Source organism: Vombatus ursinus, unplaced genomic scaffold (assembly GCF_900497805.2).
Source record: "Vombatus ursinus unplaced genomic scaffold, bare-nosed wombat genome assembly UNPS02014789.1, whole genome shotgun sequence".
NCBI lineage: Eukaryota > Metazoa > Chordata > Mammalia > Diprotodontia > Vombatidae > Vombatus > Vombatus ursinus.
Genome location: NW_020954567.1, coordinates 27,117,125 through 27,139,490, shown reverse-complemented (window position 1 = coordinate 27,139,490; position 22,366 = coordinate 27,117,125). Strand labels below are relative to the sequence as shown.

The 22,366-nt window shown below is 36.0% G+C and overlaps 1 protein-coding gene across 2 annotated transcripts in view; it reads right to left on the bottom strand.

Annotated features, from left to right (window-relative positions):
* Positions 1 to 22,366, bottom strand: part of PLA2G4A (phospholipase A2 group IVA) — a 164,596-nt gene that overhangs the window by 20,356 nt on the left and 121,874 nt on the right. For both annotated transcript variants that reach the window (XM_027868653.1, XM_027868654.1), the window contains exons 10-14: positions 21,601 to 21,715; positions 15,861 to 15,998; positions 15,662 to 15,754; positions 9,892 to 9,963; positions 7,060 to 7,302 (exon numbers count right to left, since the gene is read on the bottom strand). In XM_027868653.1, coding sequence (XP_027724454.1) covers positions 7,060 to 7,302; positions 9,892 to 9,963; positions 15,662 to 15,754; positions 15,861 to 15,998; positions 21,601 to 21,715 — 661 coding nt within the window. The remainder of the gene's footprint in view (positions 1 to 7,059; positions 7,303 to 9,891; positions 9,964 to 15,661; positions 15,755 to 15,860; positions 15,999 to 21,600; positions 21,716 to 22,366) is intronic.

Here is a 22,366-nt window from a genome sequence, read left to right as displayed (position 1 = left end):
CAAGAGAAAAGAACAATACAAAGCTTAGTAGCCTATACACCAACATTTGTAAAATATAGAGGCAGAGAAATTCTAAGGAATAATTCAGTAAGACCCTCCAATATATATTAATTCAACATATATTTAATACTTAACTTCAAAGCAAAAGAAGATATTGAAAAAGGCAGAAGGATATATCTTAGCAAATATGTCTCAGGATCAAAAAATAAAAGAATTCAAAGGCTTGTAATTTACACAGAAGCCTCATCCTTAGAGTTTTCAAGAAGGCAGTTGGAAGGTACTGGGCATAGCAAAGCTGCTGCTGCTGCTACTCCTACTAGCAGTAGTAGTAGTAGTAGTAGTAGTAGTAGTAGTAGTAATAATAATAATAATAATAATAATAATAACATGCATATAGGGCAGCTAAATGGAGCAGTGGATAAAGTGCTGGGTCTGGAGTCAGGAAGACCTGGTTTCAAATCCTGCCTCACACACTTACTAGCTGTGTGACCCTGGGCAAGTCACTTAATCTTGTTTGTCTCAGTTTCTCATCTGTAAAATGAGGTCCAGGAGGAAATGGCAAACCAATCCAGTATCTTTGCCAATGAGAGAAATGATTATTTCTCTCTTGTATTAATACCTAATTATTAAATTAGGACCAAGGTTTTTACCCTTTTCTATTTTCTAATCCAGAAATTAACCAGTGTGGAAAATCTTGGGCAAAGACTTACTCAGGCTACAATCTAATCAAAGACAGTAAAAGAAATTCTAAGTTTGGCATTGTATTTACTCAGACAGATCTGGGAAAATGTGGATTCTCCTTTTTGTTAGTCAGGTGATAAGGAAATTGATAAGTCTCTTAGACCAAGATTTGGGTGCTCAGTGTTGTACCTCAAGACCCTCATTATAATATTCCTTCTCTCACTAATTGATAGCCAATCAATGTTGATTGCCACCTTCAGGAACACCTGTTCTTCCAAGGGCATGTAAACTGTGAGCCCAGCATTATGAAAGGTCTTTAGCATTTGAGAGCACCACTGACCTCTTCTATCAATAATATGCTAGCCTTATCAATAAAAATGATTAAATTACCCAGAAACTGTGTCTCTCAAGCTTTTTAAACATCACACCAAGAGAACCCCAAAAGAGGTTACAATCAGACACAACTAAAATGACTGAATAACCACCACAACAAGCATGCATATGGTGCTTTAAGATTTGTAAAGCGCTTTACATATGTTAACTCATTTGATGGCACTGTAAAAATTGAATAGCTGATAACTTAAGAGACAAGAAATAACTTATTACTGACATGATAATTTCTAAATAAATGAACTATATACAGTAAGGCTAGCTTCTTATTACACTAGGATCAAAGTCAACACCAAATGGTAAGCAGTAAGAAATTCAAAAAGAAAAAGGTGTTAGAGAAAATACATTCCTAGACTTACGGACCATAACTTAAATTTAGTAGTGATAGTGTCATGACCAGTGAAGAAATACAACTGACAAGGACTCCTCAAAATGCATTTGCCTGTAATATTGGAAACCTAATCAAAAGGGTTTTAAACCGAAAAGAAAGGAGGAGGAAAAACTGCATGAGTGTATACATACATACATACATACATACATACATACATACATATATATATATATATATATATATATATACCAGACTAGATGTCATAAAGAGCAACTAATAAGGCAGTGATGATGACAATAGAAGAGATCCCCCGAAATCCACAGAAGATAAAATCCAAGAAAGGAATAAGCAAATTTTGGGTAAAAATGAATGTGCAGGGGCAGTTAGGTGACGTAGTGGATAGAGCACTGGCCCTAAAGTCAGGAGGACCTGAGTTCAAATCTGACCTCAGACCAAACACTTGACACTTCCTAGCTGTGTGACCCTGGGCAAGTCATTTAACCCCAATTGCCAAAAAAAAAAAATGTGCAACAGGGCAGCTAGGTGGTGCAGTGAATAGACCTCTGGCCTTGGAGTCAGGAGGACCTGAGGTCAAATCCAGCCTCAGACACTTAACACTTACTAGCTGTGTGACCCTGGGCAAGTCACTTAACCCTGATTGCCACACTAAAAAGAAAAAAAAAATGTGAACTAGAGATTCTAATTCAAGGAGGCATGCTTTTAATTACAGTGAGCACTAAGACTTGGTGGAATGTGATGCATAACTGGTATATTTCTTAACAATAATAATAAAAACCAACATTTTATAACACTATGTGCCAGACACTGTGCTAAGCATCTTATAATTACTATCTTCTTTGATCATCACAACAATCCTAGCAGTTAAGTGCTGTTATCATCCTATTTTACAGATAAAGAAACTAAGGCAAACAGAAATTTGTCTTGCCCAGGATCACACAAGTAGTATCTGAGGATTGATTTGAACTCAGGTTTTCTTGACTCCAGGTCCACTGCTCTAACTTTAATCAGAAGAAACAAAATAAACAGAAAATTGGAATAGGTGGGAGGAGGAAAAGAAAGAAGCATTATATTTTTAGAAGCTATACTTGTATTGGGAAATCCAAAAACCAAACATGATCAGGAGCCTTTAAGTGAAGAGATAGAAATGATATTGTTATCATGTTATAATATAGTTTACCTGAAGAGAGAGCAGAATAGATGAAGATTTGGGAAAATAGATCACAAGCCTGGCACAGAGATAGGAGAAAATAGTGATAGCGAAGTCCAGTGACCTGCTGAAGTCTCCTCTCTGGACAAAACCAGACAGGTAATATTTTCCTGACTTTCTTTCATGATTATTACATCCTTCAAAAAGTAGAAGAAGCAATGAGAGTTTATAAATTATTTTCTTTATGACAACCTAAATAAATGGTGAAACAGATATGCTTTGCATTTGACAAGTAAGAATCTGTCAGAGATGTGAATAACTTGCCAAGTGGCCATAAAACTATTGTCAGATCTAGGATTTATTTGAACTTAGTTTTCCTTACTCTAAGTACAGATACATTAAACTCTGGCTTAGAATTATAAATTGAGGGGCAGCTAGGTGGCGCAGTGGATAGAGCACTGGCCCTGAAGTCAGGAGTTCAAATCCCGCCTCAGACCAAACACTTGACACTTACTAGCTGTGTGACCTTGGGCAAGTCACTTAACCCCGCTTGCCTCACTAAAAAAAAAAAAAAACGAATTATAAATTGAAATTATAAACCTAACTCTGAATTTCAAAAAAATCTTAAACACTTTATGCATAGACATAACATTATAAGCAATTAGAAGTTTGGGTGAATTAATGCAGGTGCATTTGAATTCAAGACAGAACCAGGGATCAAAGTTAAAATCAGGTTCTTCTATCCATAATTACATGTCTCCAAATAAGAATCAGAGGAATGTATATATTTGGGAGCTTACAGTATAGTAATTTTTCAGTAAATTTATTTTGGTGAATGGATGAGATAAAGACTATGATGGGGAAGCAATTACCTTACAGACAACTTAGCACTAAGAGTTAAAATCAAAAATCAAGAGATTGAAGGTTTTTCTTTGGGGGAGGGGAGCATGATTTTACTTCAAATATCTTAGTTATTTACTAATACTTCTTTCCTTCTCCCTCCTATTTTAACATCTACCATGGAATTTTCCAAAGATGGGCAAAACTCTAGGCATGAGGACGTCTATCTCCCCTGGTTGCTGTTTCGCAAATCAAAATGTTTTATTGCTTTAGGACACTTTCTTAACAAATAAGAATTGTGATAGAAAGAAAGGAATTCTTATTTCACTAGTAAGAACACCTGAAATTATGTAATTTGAGGGCTTATAAGTCTGAAATGTCTGTGTGTTTGGGTTACTTTCATTATATCTGGTTGATTATCTATGGGTGACCTATCCTTCTTTCATATTTACTGGATCCATGGCTGGATAATGCTAAAAACAAAATGTACTGCATCTGTATTCCCACCGTATTCCATCTTGTATTCTTTTCCAAACTAGAAACATAATTTCCCAGTAAGAGGAGCAATATCCTGTCTGAAATAGTATCAAGACAGGTATCACATTAGCATTAGTAATAAATTTGTGTTTGCTGTGCTAGGTATACCATCTTTGAACCTTTCCTTCGAGGGCCCCTGGATCTGATCACCCTTAGGCTTTTATCAGACTGAACAGGAAAACATTTCTACACATCCGTATAAAATCTTGCAAGATTCCCAGGAAGTTGTTAAAATGCTGGGTGCAGGACAGTGGCTGTATAAATTCCCAGACCGGAAATATGTCACTAGCTCAGAGAGACAGATAAAGTATTTATTATCTAAATACAGATGTTATAGAGTAAACATAATGGTTTCAACTATTTCTTCTTGAAAAAGGAAACATTATTAATACAATATGCAGATATAGCTTCTTTTTAATCATTCACATCATTGCTCTGTAAAACATACATTCATAAGACAGGGAAAAATTTTTATCAGTATTTATTCATATATATAAACTAAGAAAATAAATGTTGATAGTGTGGTTTCATGCATTTTTATGTTGTATAATTTTCTGATGACTACCAAATGCATCACACATACATAGAGAATGTTTCATTTAATATGATGGGTTCAGTTTGGGAAAATCAGACATATTTTACATGATAGATTTTTTTTCATAGGCATAGTCATAAAACATTTCAGAAAATCAGGTAACTTTAGAGTGGGAAGCAATTTCAGAAACCTTCTACTCCAATCAAATAATAGGTTCATAAACTTAGAATGTAAGAGGTCAAACAGGGACTCTAGTCCTAAAGAAACTAAGGCCAATGAGAAAGAAAACCTCAAAGTTGTATCAACTTAAGAAGTACATTTTTTTTAATCATGGAGAAAGCAAAGGAAATAAAGCTAATGGGATAATTTTTTTATTTCAAAGTAAAATGACATCAGCTTGTAATGATTTATATTTAAATTGATTTTGAACAGCTAGGAGACATTGTAATAAATTATAATAAAACTTTTTTTCAATGATTGTATCAACAATAGCATCTGCTCCTTCTAGTATTGTGTTTCACAGTCAGCACATGGCAAAGCTGTGGTTCTAACTTCTGTTTCTCTGCCACATCCACACTTCTCTTTGTCCGATCCTGCTTTTTTGTTTTTTTTACCTGACATCCCCACTAGAGAATGATTCCGGAAAGTAGACAGAACTCTAGATTTGGGGTTGGAAGGAAGCATTTATGAAAGGCCTCCCATGTGCCAGACATTGTACTAAGCACTTTACAATTATTATCTCTTTAGAGCTTCACAACAGCTCTGGAAGGTAGGTGCTATTATTATCCCCATTTTACAGATGAGAAAACTGAGACAGATGGCAGTTAAGTGATTCATCCAGGGCCCCAGAGCTAGTAAGTGTCTGAGGCTGGATTTGAACTCTGGTTTTCCTTACCCCAGTCCCAGTGTTCTTCTATCTACTGTGCCACTAGGCTGCTTAAGATTTGCGCAACCTTGATGACATAATGATTCTATGCCTTTTTCGGAAAAAAATGAGGTTGTATTAAGAAATTTCTAAGGACCCTTCCAAGGTCCAGCTTTAAATCCTATTATTTCTTTTTTATTAAATATTTGATGATAGCTATCAAGTCCCCAGCACCATTACCAAGTATCCATTTGCTAAGAAAGACAAATCCAGTATCTTCAACTGATCTTGGCATAACACATTAAAAAATGAAAATAAAAAAATATGGTAGATAATTACTTCTCTTAAACCATGGATAAGATATCTCTTGCTTTTGATGATATACCAACAATCAAACATTTTTTGAAAATCTGCAAAATAAGTTCATTGTCACAAAGTGTTTATTGTATATAATATGGTATTTCTTTAAAAAATGGAAATTTCACTAGAAATGTCCCACTTAACTCATAATAGCTCATTATAAACACTTTGGTTTTACATAGCATTTTCCTTACAACTCCATGTAGTGGGCACTAGAAATATTATCATCCTTATTTTTTAGGTAAAGAAACTGAGGCTTAGAGAGGCAAAGTGAATGGCCCATAATCATACAAGTAGTAAGTGTCAGAGCTGAGATTTGACCCCAGGTTTTTGATAACTGAGTGTCCACTGCTCTATCTAAGTGGTATAGTGTTTTTTTTTTCTATTTTCAGTTTGGAAGTAGTCCTCATATGAACTAATTTCATAGCAATTTTAAAATAATGAATTTCATTTGATTCTTGCACCAATCCTAAAAGCAAGGCAGGGGCAATAATGTGATCCTCATATTTAAGATGAGGGATTGAAGCTTGGAATGGCCAAGTGACTTATCTAAGACTATACTGATAATAAAGCCAAGAGGAGGGAAGGCAGTCCTAGAACTATGGATTTTGGCTCCTATTTAAACATATTTTAAAAATTTCTACCTAATGACATAGCATTTTACACAAGAGTAAATATAAAGGAATTCCATACTTCTGTCCATACTACTATCCTCGGATCTTTTCTATACTATTGGCCTGAGTCAAAGAAAAGGCAAAAGTAAAGACAAGAGAACAATAATGGGAAAGTCTGTTATAAGATGAAACACACCCAAGGAAAAACAACCTATTCACTATAAGAAATCAGCCAGTCAACTCCTTAACAAGCATTCATTAAGTTCTCAACTTGTGTCAGACACTGCACTAGAGAATGGAAAGGCAACAGAGACTATCGCCTCAACTCATTGGTCATACATATTCTCCCCCAAATTCTACTTTTACTCTTCTTTAGTAAAAATACACAATGAATGAGATAAAGAAGGAATGGTTGATGAGAATTTTGTTAAGAGCAAAGTCTAAAGGACTTTTGGTTTTTTGTTTGTTTTTTCCTTTGAGTTGCTTTGCCACTGACTGGCTTTGAGATCGTGGGGTGTCTCTTAATCTCTCTGGACCTCAGTTTCCTCAACTGAGAGGTTTAGTCTAGAAGGACTTTACATTTTTACCCAGCTCTATAGCTTGTGATGCTTAGATTCTATAACAGGCCCACCAAAATCCATTCCTATTTATATCATGTTATATAGCAAATCCTTAGTGTTAACAGTAAAGAATAATATTTAAAATATTTGGCACTAGCAAAGGGATTTGTGTGCTCACCTGCCACAGCAGCATCCAATTCATCTTCCTCCACAGATTCCTGAGGAGAGATGCCTCTCAAAGGAGAGAGTGGGTAGGAGGTATTAAGGTTCAAACCCAGCATGAAGTTATGTACTTTCCCAGCACGTCCCTCTCGAGTGTTGAATAGGGTAGAATCACTCACCAAGGCCATTAGCATCCTTTGCACCCAACTTGCTTGGTTATTATTTTGATATTCCTTTTCAGCATCTGTATTTTCAGTGCCTGCATACAAAAATATGCAAAATCAAGATGAAGACACTAGAAATCAACAAAAGCAACCTAAACTGGTGAAAACTACCTATAATATTTAATGTTGGTCAAGTCAATTCAAAAGCTAAACATTAAACATTATGATTTCTGTTTTTTTAATTTTCTTATGATTTGGAGTATAAAGCAAATGAGCTCACTTACATAAATAAATTGAGTAAATATTTAATTTATATTCCCCCCGAAAAATAGTCCTGGTTTATTTTCCAATTCAAAACCACAACTGGGGCTTTTTCTCAAAGGACCAAAACCTGGGGAGGGGGAGAGACTTCCTCCCTACAGTGTTTCTCTGAGTCACCATCTTTTGTATCTTATAGTCAGCCCCATTTTACAGTACATGATGCCACAAGAGTTCCACCTTCTTCCCCTCTCCTTTTCTTTTCCTATCAATGCCAGCCCAATTCCTCTCAGTAATCTACTGTCCTCTGTGTTACCCCTCTCTCTCACTGAATTTGCCCTAGGTGCCTGTATTACTAATTGTGGTATACAGATATATAGATATAGATATGGATATAGATAGATAGATAGGCAGATAGATAGATAGACAGATTTCATATTCACAAAGAATAGCTGACTGAGAAAAGGAAATTTTGCAGGGCAGATGGAAGAAATGCAACCAAGATGAAAATGTTAATGGAGATAACTTTCATGATTTTCTACTCCTACAGCACCTCTATGATTTGAGAGATGCTAAATGTCATGTAGAAAACTTTCCAGGTCAGGCTTAAAAGTTTACCATTCAAGCCTTAGGCTAGACAGGATATGGAATATGACCCACAGTAATTTTCCTGAAGGGTTGGGTCCTGTTTGTTTAATCATTACCACTGCTCGTGGTCCTTCCCATTACATTTGATATACACAACACTGAAGGGAGAAACCCATTAGTCAGAAGATAAATCATTATTTATTTTCATCATCATTGTAGCAATCTTAGATTGTAAAGTGCTTTTTCTTCTCTTTTTAGTTTTGAACTAATCCTCAGATGAACTAGTTTCGTAGCAATTTCACAATGATGAATTTCATTTGAAATTCCCATAAGCAGATCGTCATATTTAAGATGACGCATTTGAAGCTTAGGGAGACCAAGTGATTTGTCCAAGACCATACTGATAGTAAAGCTAAGCAGGGGAAAGATAGCCTTGAACTCTGGTCTTTTGGCTCTTATTCAAACACATTTCTAAAATTTCTACCTGATGACATAGCGTTTTATAGATAAGTATGTAACATATTAGTAAATATTTTTAAAGCATCTAAGTAAATAAGAAAAACATAGATTCTTCCAAAGTCTAAACCTATGGCCTCACGGCCACATGTGGCCCTCTAGTCCTCAAGTGCCGCCCTTTGACTGAGACCAAGCTTTACAGAACAAATCCCCTTAATAAAAGGATTTGTTCTATAAAACTTGGCCTGAAGGCCACAACTTCCCCACCCCTATCTGAACTATCTCTGTGTTTAATTCTGGCCAAAGAATTAGTGAGTGTCCCAAAAACACAGAATATCACATTTGTAAGGAATCTCAAAGACCATCAAAGAAAGGGAAGTCCAACCCAAACTTGAATATGCAACTCTTCTCCAACAACCCCCCAAGGTATTCATTCTGCCTTTCCTTTAAGATGTCAAGTGAGAAAGGCCCATTACTTCCTGGGGTAGCCTTCTCTACTTCTGAATAGTCTGAATTATTAGGAAACTTCCTTACAAAAAAGCCAAAATTTGACTCTTTGTGCCTTGCACACATTGCTCCTGATTTTGCTTCCTGGAGCCCCTTAGAATAAAGCTATCTCTTCTCCAAGAAACCCTCCCAAATATTTGAAGAAAGGCTACTATCACGCTCTTCATCAAATGTCTCTGCTCTGGGTTAATCAAATCCTTTCAGTTTTTCCTCCCTTTACATGATCTCAAGGTCCTTTACTGTTCTAGTTGCCCTTTTTTACATGTTCTCCCATTTCTCAATGACCTTCATATAATGTAGTGCCCATGACACAACATAATAGTTTAGATGTTGTCTGATCAGGGCAGAATACAGTAGGATTATCACCTCCCTAGACCCAAACAACATGCCTCTCTTAATGAAGCCTGGGTTTCAGTACTTACTGGGAATGCATGGTGTTACAGCCCAAGTCTATTAAGAAACTGTAAATCCTCAAGAAAAAGAAATAGGAGAGTCTTTTAGGGGTTAGCAATCAGATTTTAAGTGATCTTCAATTTTAGCCTTTCTTTGGGCCCAATTTTCTTTCAACTTTTATATAACCACTGAAGTTTTTTGAGAGGTTGATGGTGAGTTGAATCAGGTCTAAGCAAAGATTTATGAAACTGAACTGTGTAGTATTTCTTTGATACACACTTTAGTACAACTGAAACATTTGCCATTTTTTGTCCACTTTCTTGGAATTATCAGAAAGGCTCACTTCCATTACTTCAATGTTCTGTTTATTTATAACCAATGGAGGCCCAAATGGAAGGGTTGAGGGACAAGACAGTTACAGAATAAAGGGAAGAATAAGCCCCCCTATTACTGTCAAATCTTTATAGAGGAAGATTTCTTACCTTTGGGCTCCTGCGATTCATCATCACTGTCTGAACTATCATTACTCACAATATGTTTTGCTGTGATATTTTCTGTGGAAAGCAAATAAAATAATTATGACTTGTGATTCCCAATATTAATCTGACCAATTTAATATATTTTAATTATCTGTCTAGCATTAAGGGAAAACAGTTCAGCAAGGCAACAACTGAATCTATTTAAACATATTTTTTTGAATCATGCTAAGTCATGTCCTTATTCCAAGAAGTTCTCTGTTATTCCTGAAAAAAATGATATATCATTTTCATTTTTTTCACTAATCCACCTTGCTTTGGTAATTTAAAAGAAGACAAGATAACTTAAGGTGAATATATGAGAAGTAAAAGAGAAATCTAAAAAGACCTACATGTCATTCTTCTTAAGAATGTGAAAAAATACTGATGTAAGATATCATTTTATTTTCTGAAGTAACTTGTACCACAATGAAATGCACCCTTACAAGGCATGAACTTTCAATTCCATCCAAATACAGTGAGCAAATAGAGCTGTAGTTATGCTAGAGCATTTAGGCTAAGACAGATCCTATCAATCTGGAAAAGGTTTGGAATAGAGGATACAAAAAAGGAAAGGACAAAATGCCATGCCCTGGGTTCTTTCTCTAAATGGAAAGTCCCTCAAAAATAAAATGTGAAAATGTTCTTAACTACCTTCACTGCTGTGGGAAACTTCCAGTTTTCTCTGACCCTGACTTCGAAATTATTTTCCTTGTAATTACTTTTAGTCAAGAGAGCAATATAGCATAGAGTACAGAGGGCCAGCTTTATAGTTATGAAACGAATTAAAAAACTTTCTTTGACATAGATTGACTTCATGTACACAGTCAAGTAGGGGGATACTCACTGAAATCACAGGTCTGGACGCACCCATCTCTCCTACCCTCAAATTAATGCAAGAGAATACTGGTTTGTCTGTTTGTGTGTTAATGTGTGTGTTTTTAAATGTAATAGCATGGATGGTATTTTCAGCATTTGAACCCAGGGATGTTCTAAGAGGTACTGTTTCTACATCCCACAGGCCTCTGTGTTTATATTTGGCCATTTCCCAGTAGGCACCAGGTATGAGAGCACATAGCCCTAAGCAATCACTAAGTCAATGAATATACCTACAGAAAGTTGCCAGGATTCCTAGGTAGTTACTTAATGAGCCAAAACCAAAAAAATCAGATGCATTCAGGGATTATCTTATAATTGCAGGCCATATAGACTTAAATCTCCTATTTTCAATTTTGAACTGGTCTTCATAATCACTGTAATGTCACTACAGCTAAATATGGAAAATGGACAAATAATATGATTATTAATACCTAATTACAGTGATCCAAGGAGGAAAAAAATGATTATAATATTTTCTTCTCACGTTGCCATATTTACATGCTTAGAAGGGCATTTTGTTGTTTTCTCATTCTTACCCTCTCAATAGGGATGGTAGAAACTTCACTTGTGATTTTCATATATATAAGGAACACCCAGATAAGGTAACTATATTTACCCATACAGGTCACCACCTTTTTTTGGATATTACAGTTTTGAAGAGTTTCTGAGAGCTTTGAGAACTTAAGTACTTATCCAGGGTAACACAGACAATATTTATCAAAAACAGAACTTGAACTCAGGTCTTCCAAGTTTCATGTCTGGCTCTCTATTTACCATGCCATGCTGCTTTTGATATATTACTTTTTTTTCACATTCCACACTTTGATTTAAAAGGCTACTTCCTTGAATATTATCCTTGCTATATGAGGATATTTTCAATGTCTTTCTAGTACATATCTGTGCCTAAAACTTCTGTTTATCCAGGGTTTGTTGCAGGTTCAAACTTTTGGCAGCTCATATTCACAGACTCAGATTTGGAGGTGGAATGCATCTTTAAGTCAATTAGTCTAATGCTCTCATTTTACAGGTGAGGAAACTGAGATCCAAAGATATGGTATAAATTTCCCAAGATTATATGAATATTAAATAATCAAGCCATGATTTAATCCCAGTCTTCTGACTGTAGACCAGCACTCTTTCAAATACAACAATTTGCTTCATGTCTGTTTTCTATTAAAGAAGAAGTAAGTTGAAGCTACCCAAACATTAGTACAAAAAAGTTTATATGAATTGTTGTCTTAAGAAACACTTGGGAGAAAAAAAACCTAAAAATACTTAGGGCCTTCTGAAGTGATAAAAAGTAAAAACTAAACTATTGCTAGAAAATCAACTCTCAGTGACCTCTGTGTTTTAATTCTGGGCAACTCCCTCATCTCAGCCCACCTGGAGGCCCTAAACCTAAATGATTTCCTGAAAGTCTGCTGCACAGATTTTCAGAAAGATTACATAGAAGCTGCCAAATCTCTAACCACAAACCAGGATGGATATCTCATAATAAGAGTATTTTTCTACCTATTTTGTTATAAAAGTCCTGTTTTCTTGGTGATATACCTTTGTCCCAAGCACCTTTCAACATTTTATTTCAGCTCCATCCCTTCCCTGATCAACACAAAAATAAATTCAGAACTTATCAGGATTGTTTGAAGAGAAACATTTCTTTTCACATAAAATGATAATGATGGCATTCTCTTTCCCTCTTAGGACACTGACTGAAAAAAATGACATAATTTTATAAAACTGTGCCAAGTAGATATAAGGAATCAGATATACCTTCTATTTTAAAGATTTGGTTATAATCAATTTATCACTGTTCCTTATGTCTTCCAGTTTTGTTTGAGAGATTACTCTATTTTTAAACTACCATCCTGAGACTAATGTGTGATATCAGTGCATCTAGCTTAAGTGCTTATCGCCTCAGTCATCCATATAGAAGAGGGCATGGTACAAGTTGCTCTTGTTTAGTCATTTTTCAGTCATGCAAAACTCTTCATGACTCCATTTGGAGTTTTCATGACAAAGATACTAGAGAAATATACTATTTCCTTCTTCAGCTCATTTTACAAATGAGGAAACTGAGGCAAACAGGGTTGAGTGACTTGCCCAGGGTCACACGGCTAGTGTTTGAGTTCAGGTTTGAACTCAAGAAGATGTGTTCCTAAGTGACTCAATGAATAGATTGCCAAGCCTAAGTCAAGAAGACTCATCTTGAGTTCAAATCCAATCTCAGACGCTTCCTAGCTATGTTACCCTGGGTAAGTCATTTGACATTGTTTGCCTCAGTTTCCTCATCTGTAAAATGAGCTGAAGAAGGAAATGGAAAACCATCCCAGTATCTTTGCCAAGAAAATCCAAAATAGTTGAACATGACTAAAACGATTGAATAACAATTCTCTCATTGATTCTGCCCTCACCCACTAGGAGAAAAAAATAAAAATCTCCTCTCTCCATTGGTATCTGACTTTCTCTGCCTCATTCCCACTCTGAGCCTTCATAAGTAAACAAATTCATGGTAGATGGCCTTCATAGTACAAGTACTCATGATGAAACATCATTTTAAAAAAACCTTCAGGTTTAGATTTTTATCTTCAAAGTTAACAAAATTATAAAATAACTTTAATATTATGAAAAGAGAATTTCCTATGGCCACAAATGATAATCTTATTCCTAGAGAAAATGTCAAGGATTTTAGAAATTTATATAACTAAAAGGATAATTCAAAAGATCTGTTATCAAAAATTAATTCTATATTCATAAAGGGGGCTATAAGGAAATTCACCAGGGATCCTAAGTAATGCTTAATTTTAAGATTGATCATGAAGCCAGATACTTAGGAAATCCTATTATAGCAATGGTGGCAATAATAAGTTTTCCTTAATTTCCTTCATTTTAGGGCAAAAATAAATAATTTCAATCTTTTATTTTTCTCCATTCCTCTCTGTGTCAGTGTGTCTTGCGTGAGATTTGGGCTTCATGAACATTCCACAAGGACTCTGCTGTTAGGTCACAGTCCTCATTCACTGCTATACCAATGCTCCATTACTGATTTGATAAACAATCCAAATTCAGCTTTCCACACATTTTTATGCCCAGTCAAGTCATCTTGGTTTTGTGGGAGAAGCAAAACTCATTAACTGTCAAAATAAAGATGGTGATGGGGTAAAATTCTGCAGTGGCAATCAACTTTTTAAAATATCAGACATATATTCTACACTTCCAGCAATGAAAACTGTAGGGTCACAAAGACTGAAGAATAGAAATTCTTGAAGTCTATTTTTTTCAATTTACTTATTAAGAGTAGCCTATTTATTGTTTTAATCTCTCATCCACAAGGAAGCAATTCATTCTATAGATGTGGCTCACAATACCTCATCTTTATTTAGGTTCTTCTCTGTGGAATGACTGGTAACTACAGACATTAGGCACAAAACTCAACTCACAGAGTTTGGAAAGATGAGTGCTTTAGGGATAAACATGAAGTCAAGAAACGTCACTATTGAAATTTAGTTATCAATCTGTTCTCAATGCTATACTATGTTAAAAAAAAAAAAAAACACTGAAAAGGCCTATGGCCATGGGTGGAGAACCTGCAGCTTCAAGACCATTTGTAGCCTTCTAGGTCTTCAAGTGTAGCCCTTTGGCCACAGGTTCCCCACACCTGCCTATGGCTATTTGATAAAAAGTCTAAATAGAAGGTAAGCTGAGAGAGGGAAAGAATATTTTGTTTCTCTCTTCCTTTCCTCTGTGCCTTAAATATAGCAGGTATTAATAAAGGTTTGTTGAATTGGAACTGAATTCATAGGACCAGAGGCACTTTGAAGAGACCCCAGAGACCTCTTATTTTATAGATAAAGATAGTAAAATGCAGGGAAGTTAAGGGATTTGGCCACAGTCATCTAGGAAGAGAACATCAGAGATGAGATTTGAACCCTGGCAGGCCCTCTGACTCCCTAAAGTATACAGCCAGAGGTATTTCCAATTAATCATGGTGGGACAGCTACAGACACCTAAAATAAGTATAGGGCCTTTTGAGAAGATCATAGGTATCTAAGGACATCTAAATGTGTTTAATATGGTATTTAAAAAAAAAAAAGAAGAAATAAAGAAAAAGATGTAGAACTTGAAAAGGACTTTAGCATTTGAAGAAATATACAGAAAAAAAATAGCTACCATATATATATATAGCACTTTAAGGTTTAAAAAATACTTTACATATGTTAACTCATTTGATTCTCACAACAAACCTGTAAGATAGGTGCTACTGTTTCCTTTTTACAGATGACAGAATAGATTGAGAGAAGTTAAGTGATTTGCCCAGAGTCACATAGTTTTTAAGTGTCTGAAGCTGGATGTGAACTCAGGACTTTCTGACCCTAAGTGCTATCCCCTGTCTACTGTAGCACCGAGCTAAGAAACTCAGGTAAGATTTAGAAGAAAAAAACTGAAGCTTATTCACAGAGCTCATTAATTATTGTTTTATGAGTTTTCACATTTTTATGTAATAGATTCCATAAAGTCAAATCAATCTGAATGTTTAAATGAAGATGTACACTGATTCTACCTAATTACTGAGAACTTAGAGATAGCATTATGGTAGAGTAGAAAGAGTACTGCATTTGGTTTCAAAGGACCTAAGTTTAAATTCTAAATCTGATGCTTACTACCTTTTTGAATCTTGACAAGTCACTTAAACTTCCTGGTCCTCAGTTGCCTCATCGAGGCCTCTAAGGTCCCATACTGATCTACAATTTTAGGAAATTTAAAAAAAAAAAATCAACATTTGAGTTTTCAATTTCTGGAATTTATCTTAATAAATTATATATATATATACATATAAGTATTTTCTTTCTTTTCAAATTACCTAATTCTTCTTCCATGGTCGATCCTTTATTTTGGGAAGCAGAAACTCCCAGGACTCTATTGAACAGTATAGAAAATGCACTACCCCAAACACCTAAAAAAAAAAAGAGAGAGACAGAGAGAGAGAAAAATAAAAGCTGAGAAAAAGCCAAATCTAAACGAACCAAATAATCCTGAATTACCAGGCCCTGATTACATACCCATTAAGAAGTGTAGGGGGTTTTCTTCATATTTTTTTACAACTGTGCCCATAAAAAATTTGCTTCCAAACAAGTCAGGAGCCATAAATGTACCATATTTAGCCATCCCAATCTCATATGGACTGAATTCCACCCAATCTAAAAGAAACAAAAAATTAGTTAATAGTTAATTTCAAAACAAAGGTACATACAGATCATGTCTGTAATTTTATAGTCGTTAGTCTTTTTCCAAGACTCCCTCCATAATCCAAAAATCTGAGTAAAAGCAATGAGATATAGTGTAAGTAGTCCTGGGTTTGGAGCCAGGATGCCTAGGTTGACATCCTGGACTTGACATTATCTCTGTGATCTTGGACAACTTAACCTCTTTGTGCCTCAGTTTCCTCATCTGTAAAGTTTGAAGAGTTCAGGATGAGAGCAAAGTTATACTACTGGGTGACTGGAAGGATGGTGGTGTCCTCAAGAGCAAAAAGTAATTTTGACAAAGGGGTAGGGTTGGGGGGTGGGGAAAGATAATGAATTCTGTTTTGGACACGTCAATTTTGAGATATCTATGGGGCACCCGATTTTTCAAATATCCAATAGTTATCAATTAGTCTTGATAGTTTCTCGTGTGGGACTAGAACTCAGGAGAGATTACAAATACATATGCATTATCTTTTCCAAGAAAACCCCAAGGATAGCATCTGGGAGTCTTCTGCATAGATACAACTAAATCCCTGGAAGTTGATGAGACACAATGAGAAAGAATATAGAAATAAAAGAGAAGAAAGTCCAAGATAATGGAGTGGTTTTCCATTTCCTTTTCCACTGGATTAAGACCATCAGAGGTTAAGTGACTTGCCCAAGTTCACACAGTTAGTAAATGTCTGAGGCCAGATTTAAACTCAAGTCTTCCTAACTGCAGGCCCAGTGCTCCATCCACTAGCATAATAGGCATTTAATAAATACTTGATGACTTGACTTGATCAGGAGTCGATAGATAATAACCACCAGAATATGGATTAGGTAATAAATATAAATAATAATAGCAATCCATTATTCCAATGGACCTTTGATTTCATCAATTTGGGTACCACCTCCACCAATACAGACCACAACTCATCCATGCCTGTTTGTCCTGTGTGACTCTTTTCCATATCCGCTCACAAAGTATCTACTACATTTCTATCTAGCATCCTAAAAGACTTCCTTTACTTCATTTGGCATTAAATAGATACTAATTTAGCAAAGGGGCTCCAACTGTACTGAGTGTTTTATCCCCATCTGAGACCTTAAGTCTAAGAGGGCAAGGGCCATGTCTCATTTCAACTTTGTACCTATCTTAGTCCTTGGAAGAGTGTTCTATACACAGAGGGCACTTAAATATTTTTGGATGAATGAATGAATGTGGAAATTGTTCCTCATACATGTATTGATTTGCCACTTGTATAAGTACTTCTGACAGACCTTGCCCTTCTAATGGGTGAGCAGCTGGAACAATTAATTGATTGCTCTAACATAACTTATCTCTTACAAATGGTGAATGGCATTGGTTAAAAGTAAAAGATCCAAAATGACTATTTAAAAAGGTTGACAATATGTCTTACATTGTATATCTTTAAGATTTTGAAGAGCCTTAGAGGGATGCTGAACATTTTTCCCACTTATTTCATACAAAAACAGGAAGTTTGTGGATTATGAATTGCCTTGTGGCCTGCTCATTTTCAAATATTCTCAAATAGACATTTTAAACATTGAGAAAGGAAATTTTATGCGAATCTATAGTACCAATTTCATCAAGTCATTCCTCTTCTCAGAAATTTCCAAAAATTTTATCTATTCAAGTAATAGGGACAGCTAGGTGGCTCAGTAGAGAGAGTGCCAGGCCTGGAGTCATAAAGACCTGAGTCCAAATCCAGCCTCGGACAATTCTAGCTGTGTGACCCTAGGCAAGTCACTTCATCCTGTTTGCCTCAGTTTCCTCATCTGTAAAATGAGCTGGAGAAGGAAATGGCAAACCATTCCAGTGTCTTTGCCAAGAAAACCCTAAATGAGGACATGAAGAGTCAGACATGACTGAAATGACTGAACAACAACAAAAATTCAAGTATTATTATTTATATCACTTTGGCATTTACCTACTTTAGTTTTTTTTAATATATTGTATCTCCCAAATGAGACTGTAAGTTCACAGAGAGGAGGGACCATAACTTATATTTATTTTTCACACCCATGGGGACCAAGTCCAGTGTTATTCATATTTTGGGCACTCAATAAATGCTTTTTAAAAGAATTAACAAGGGACAGCTAGGTGGCACAGTGGATAGAGCACTAGCCCTGGAGTCAGGAGGACCTGAGTTCAAATCCAACCTCAGACACATGCTACTCACTAGCTGTGTGACCCTGGGCAAGTCACTTAATGCCGATTGCCTTGCAAAAAAAAAAAGAATTAACAAATGAATTAACCAAATCCCATCTGTATTCCCCCATTTCATCTTACCCTAATTCTTTCCAAAAGATGGCACTAGAGGACTTTTATTTCATGAGTACAAATATATCTCTTAAAAGTAACAGGTACATAAAAAAAGGCTTAGTGAAAGCATTCCTGAAATGTCTATTTAAGTGTGTTTCATTACTAATGATTATTTCAGTGCAGGGTGTAACTGGTGCCAGTCACCAAGGTCAGTTATATTAAGAATAGAAATGAACAGCCTAAGCCCTGGGCATAAAAGGGTTTTCAGCTTAGCAGGTTAGGAACCTGCCCCAGCACCCCAGAGGAATGTTATCAGATACAGTGAAGGTGGCCAACAAGAATCAACATGACAGGATTGCTTGTACTCCAGTAATTTAATGAGCAACAAAGTGGATGTATTCTGTTCAGACACCACAAGCCAAGACAAGTCTTTCAGTTGCTATATTTAAAGAATCAGAATGGGAAAAAATAGTAGGTCTCTAGTATGCTTTTAACATAATGAAATAATTCCTAAAAGATAAAATCATTTAAGTTGTTTGCAGATATTTCATATAAAATGATCACTCTGTATAGTGGATGTGTAAGTTCCAAGGACCAAGTTTTCACTCTGTCTTTTCACAGTGCCTCATGCAATGCTTGGTCCAGAGGAAGTGTTTAATAAATTACTGCATAAATGAATGTATATATTTTATTATTTCCCCAATCTGTTACTTTTTATGCTACTGACTAGAATTGAAATCTCATTAGTTAGTCATTTCCCAGAATTATAGCATAGGACAGAAGGGACACATGGGAGACTCTCTAAAGATGTCCATCATTTTACCTCCAAGTAAAACCACCAGGGAACCATTCCAGAAAGATTTTTTTTAAAGTTCCTATTCTGAAAAACCATAAGGTTCAATAAACTTCACTGTTAGGAAATTCAATCTTATGTTTAAACTTAATATTCCATGCTAATGTCTTTGTATCATCATATTTCAGAACCAGGGGGGAAAGCTGAGGTCATTTATCTCCACCACTTCATTTTAGCAATGAGGAAACTGAGGCAGAGGGTGGTCAAATGATGCCAAACACCTGCTTAGCAGCAGCACTAGGAACCCAGTCCAATGGCTTGTTATACTCTCTTTCACCATCTTCTTTTAATTATTTCTGGCCCTTCCCTTTACTCTTTATGTTCTCCTGAGCTCCTCTTTAAATATAAAGGTCGGAACTAGTTACAGAACTCTAAAAAGGGCTAACCCAAGATTGAGTATCATGAGAGACATATACCTCAGTTTCTTGACAGTTAACAATACTTTTAAGTATCAACTTAATTCAATGCAATAAGCAAACACACCCTTATTTAGCACCTACATATGTGCAAAGACAATGTGCTAGGTGAGGAAAGTAAAATAAAAATTAAAATAGTCCCTGATCTTAAAGAACCTGCATTCTACTGGAAGGGGAGGGAGATAGGAATATATAGATATAATTAAATTAAAAACTATATGCAAAGTAAATATGGAGAAATTTCAGGGTTAGGGCAAGTTAGTTCTTGAAGAACTGAAGAAACCAGGAAAAATCTTCTATAAGAGGTGGCAGTTGAAATGAACCTTGAAGAGAGCTAGGGATTCCCAAGGACACAGGTGAGGAGGTAAAACATTGCAAGTATGGGAGATGGCCTGGGCAGAGCCCTAGAATTAGGAGATGGAATGGGATTTATGGTGGATAGCAAAAAGGCCAATTTTACTCAATTATAGAACACAAAATAAGCAAGACAATTTAGAGCAGAGTGGACTTATGATTTCCCTGACACAGGGAGTTCCTATAAAATAACTTCTTCAACCAATACAGGTTAGAACCTTCCCTGGGATTTACAGTCTCATCCATTTGCCTAGAGCACTGAAAGGTTCATTGATTTTACCACAGTTACATAGCAGTAAGGGACAGAGATGGGATTTGAACCCAGTTCTTTGTGTCTTCAAGGCCAGATCTCTTTCCTGTGCCACACAGGCCTCTCCAAAAAGGTGATATAAATTAAATAATACTAGCTAGCATTTTATATAGTGCCTTAAGCATTTGCCTTCTACTTTGCAAAGTACTTTACATATGTTATCTCATTTGGTATTCGCAATAACTCTGTGATGTAAGGGCAGTTATCCCAGTTTTACAGAGGAAGAAAATGAGACTGAAACAGATTCCATCATTTGGCCCAGCACACAGCTAGTAAGTGTCTGAGAAAGAATTTGAACTTGGGTCTGCCAAATTCCAAGTTGAGCTCTTTAGCTGTTGTGTTACTTAGCTGCTTCACTTCAAGACTGCAAAGTACCAGATATATATTATCTCACTGGCTCCTTAATACAATTTTGTGAGGATTTGAAATTTAAGGAAGGCTAGAGTCTGACTGTAGGAGGCTTTAAATGATGGGCACCTGCATTTTGTTCTAGAGATAAAAGGGAGTCAGTTAAAATTTTGGAATAGGGGAGAGATATAGTCAGCCCTGTACCATATAATGATTGTTTGGCAATTGTGTGGAAGATAGATTGGGAAGAAGAAAATCAGTAAGAGGCAAAGGTATACTTGGAGGTAATTCTAATAACCTATGCTAGAGGTGTGGAAATCTGAACTAAAGCAGTGGTCATGTAGTGATTACTAGGAGGTTTATGTTAAAGATACTGCAGAATTAACAATAACTGAAGACTGATTGAATATGTGGGATGAGGGAGAGATAAAAGTTAAGACTCTGAGGTTGCAAACCTGAGTAACTACAAGTATGACTGTGATTGATCTCAGCAGAAATAGTTCATTTCACGGACTATGCAAGGTAGCAAGCTATCACTGATGTTGTTTTTGTTATTCACAAAAACTCCAGCTCTTTTCCTTCCTTCTCTATATATAGCCAACCATTTTCTATCCTATAATTGCATAGGCTGTATTTTCTATAAGTGGCTAGGCTGCATGGAAAGAGTTTTGGGCCTGGAGTCAAATCCTGCCCTTTGTGTTTACCAGTAGAGTAGCTGTGGACAAGGCATCTAACCTCTTAGAGTCTCAGTTTCTTAGATTGCAAAATGGTGATAATAACATCCATAGTACTTGGCCACATAGGTTTGTTGTGAGACTATGCTGGTGGTTGTGAGCATATACCTTTACTAAAGGGCCTTGGAAAACTCAATCAGTTAAATGTCTGGCATAATTGTTCCTATTTCTCACTCCCTGACAGGATTCCCAAACTCTATCACATGCAAAAATAACAACTTAAGACATTAAAAAAAAAAACAAGGAAATGTCGAAAGAATAAAGTCGTACCTGCAAACATCAATTCTGAAACATCAGGTTTCACATGGAGACAGGTAAAGAGGGGCAAAGGACACTGCGCCTTATTTACTTTTTCTTTCAAACTACTGAGAGTACAACTCATTCTCTGCTCAAAGAAAAATAAGAGACAAGGGTTAAATATAATGGTTGTCATTTATGTAGCACTTTAAGCTTTGCAAAATGTTTTTGCAAATCTCATTTGATTTTTCCATCCCATTTTACAGAAGAGGAAAGAGACTTAGGGAAGATAGTGACTTGCTCAAAATTAGAGTCGATATAAACATCTGAGGTGGGATTTGAACCTAGGTTTCCCTGACTCCAAGTCTAATACACTATTCACTAATCCATGCTACCTCTTTAACAGGCCATTAGCATCAGTGAGAGATGTTTCTAAATTGTTTTGAACCTGCATAATAAAAAGTATGTTCATTACTTTTAGAAATCTATGTAAACAAAATGAAAGGCAGACTGCATGAAGTAATTCTGCATTTTAAAAACAGTCTAGGAAGTTACGTCTTCAATTGAACTGCCAATTATGGGATCAGGAAGGAACTTTCCCTCAGGACACCTTGGCACTCCATCTTCTCTGTTTTATCTTAAGAAGGAATGCTGAGCTGTGGTCATCAGTCAGGTGGGTGTGCTCCATGTGGTCCATTCCCTGAGATTGAGGGCAACATCCCCTGGCAATCCTGGATCCTTCCTGTCGTGTGTGTGTGTGTGTGTGTGTGTGTGTGTGTGTGTGTGTGTGTGTGTGTGT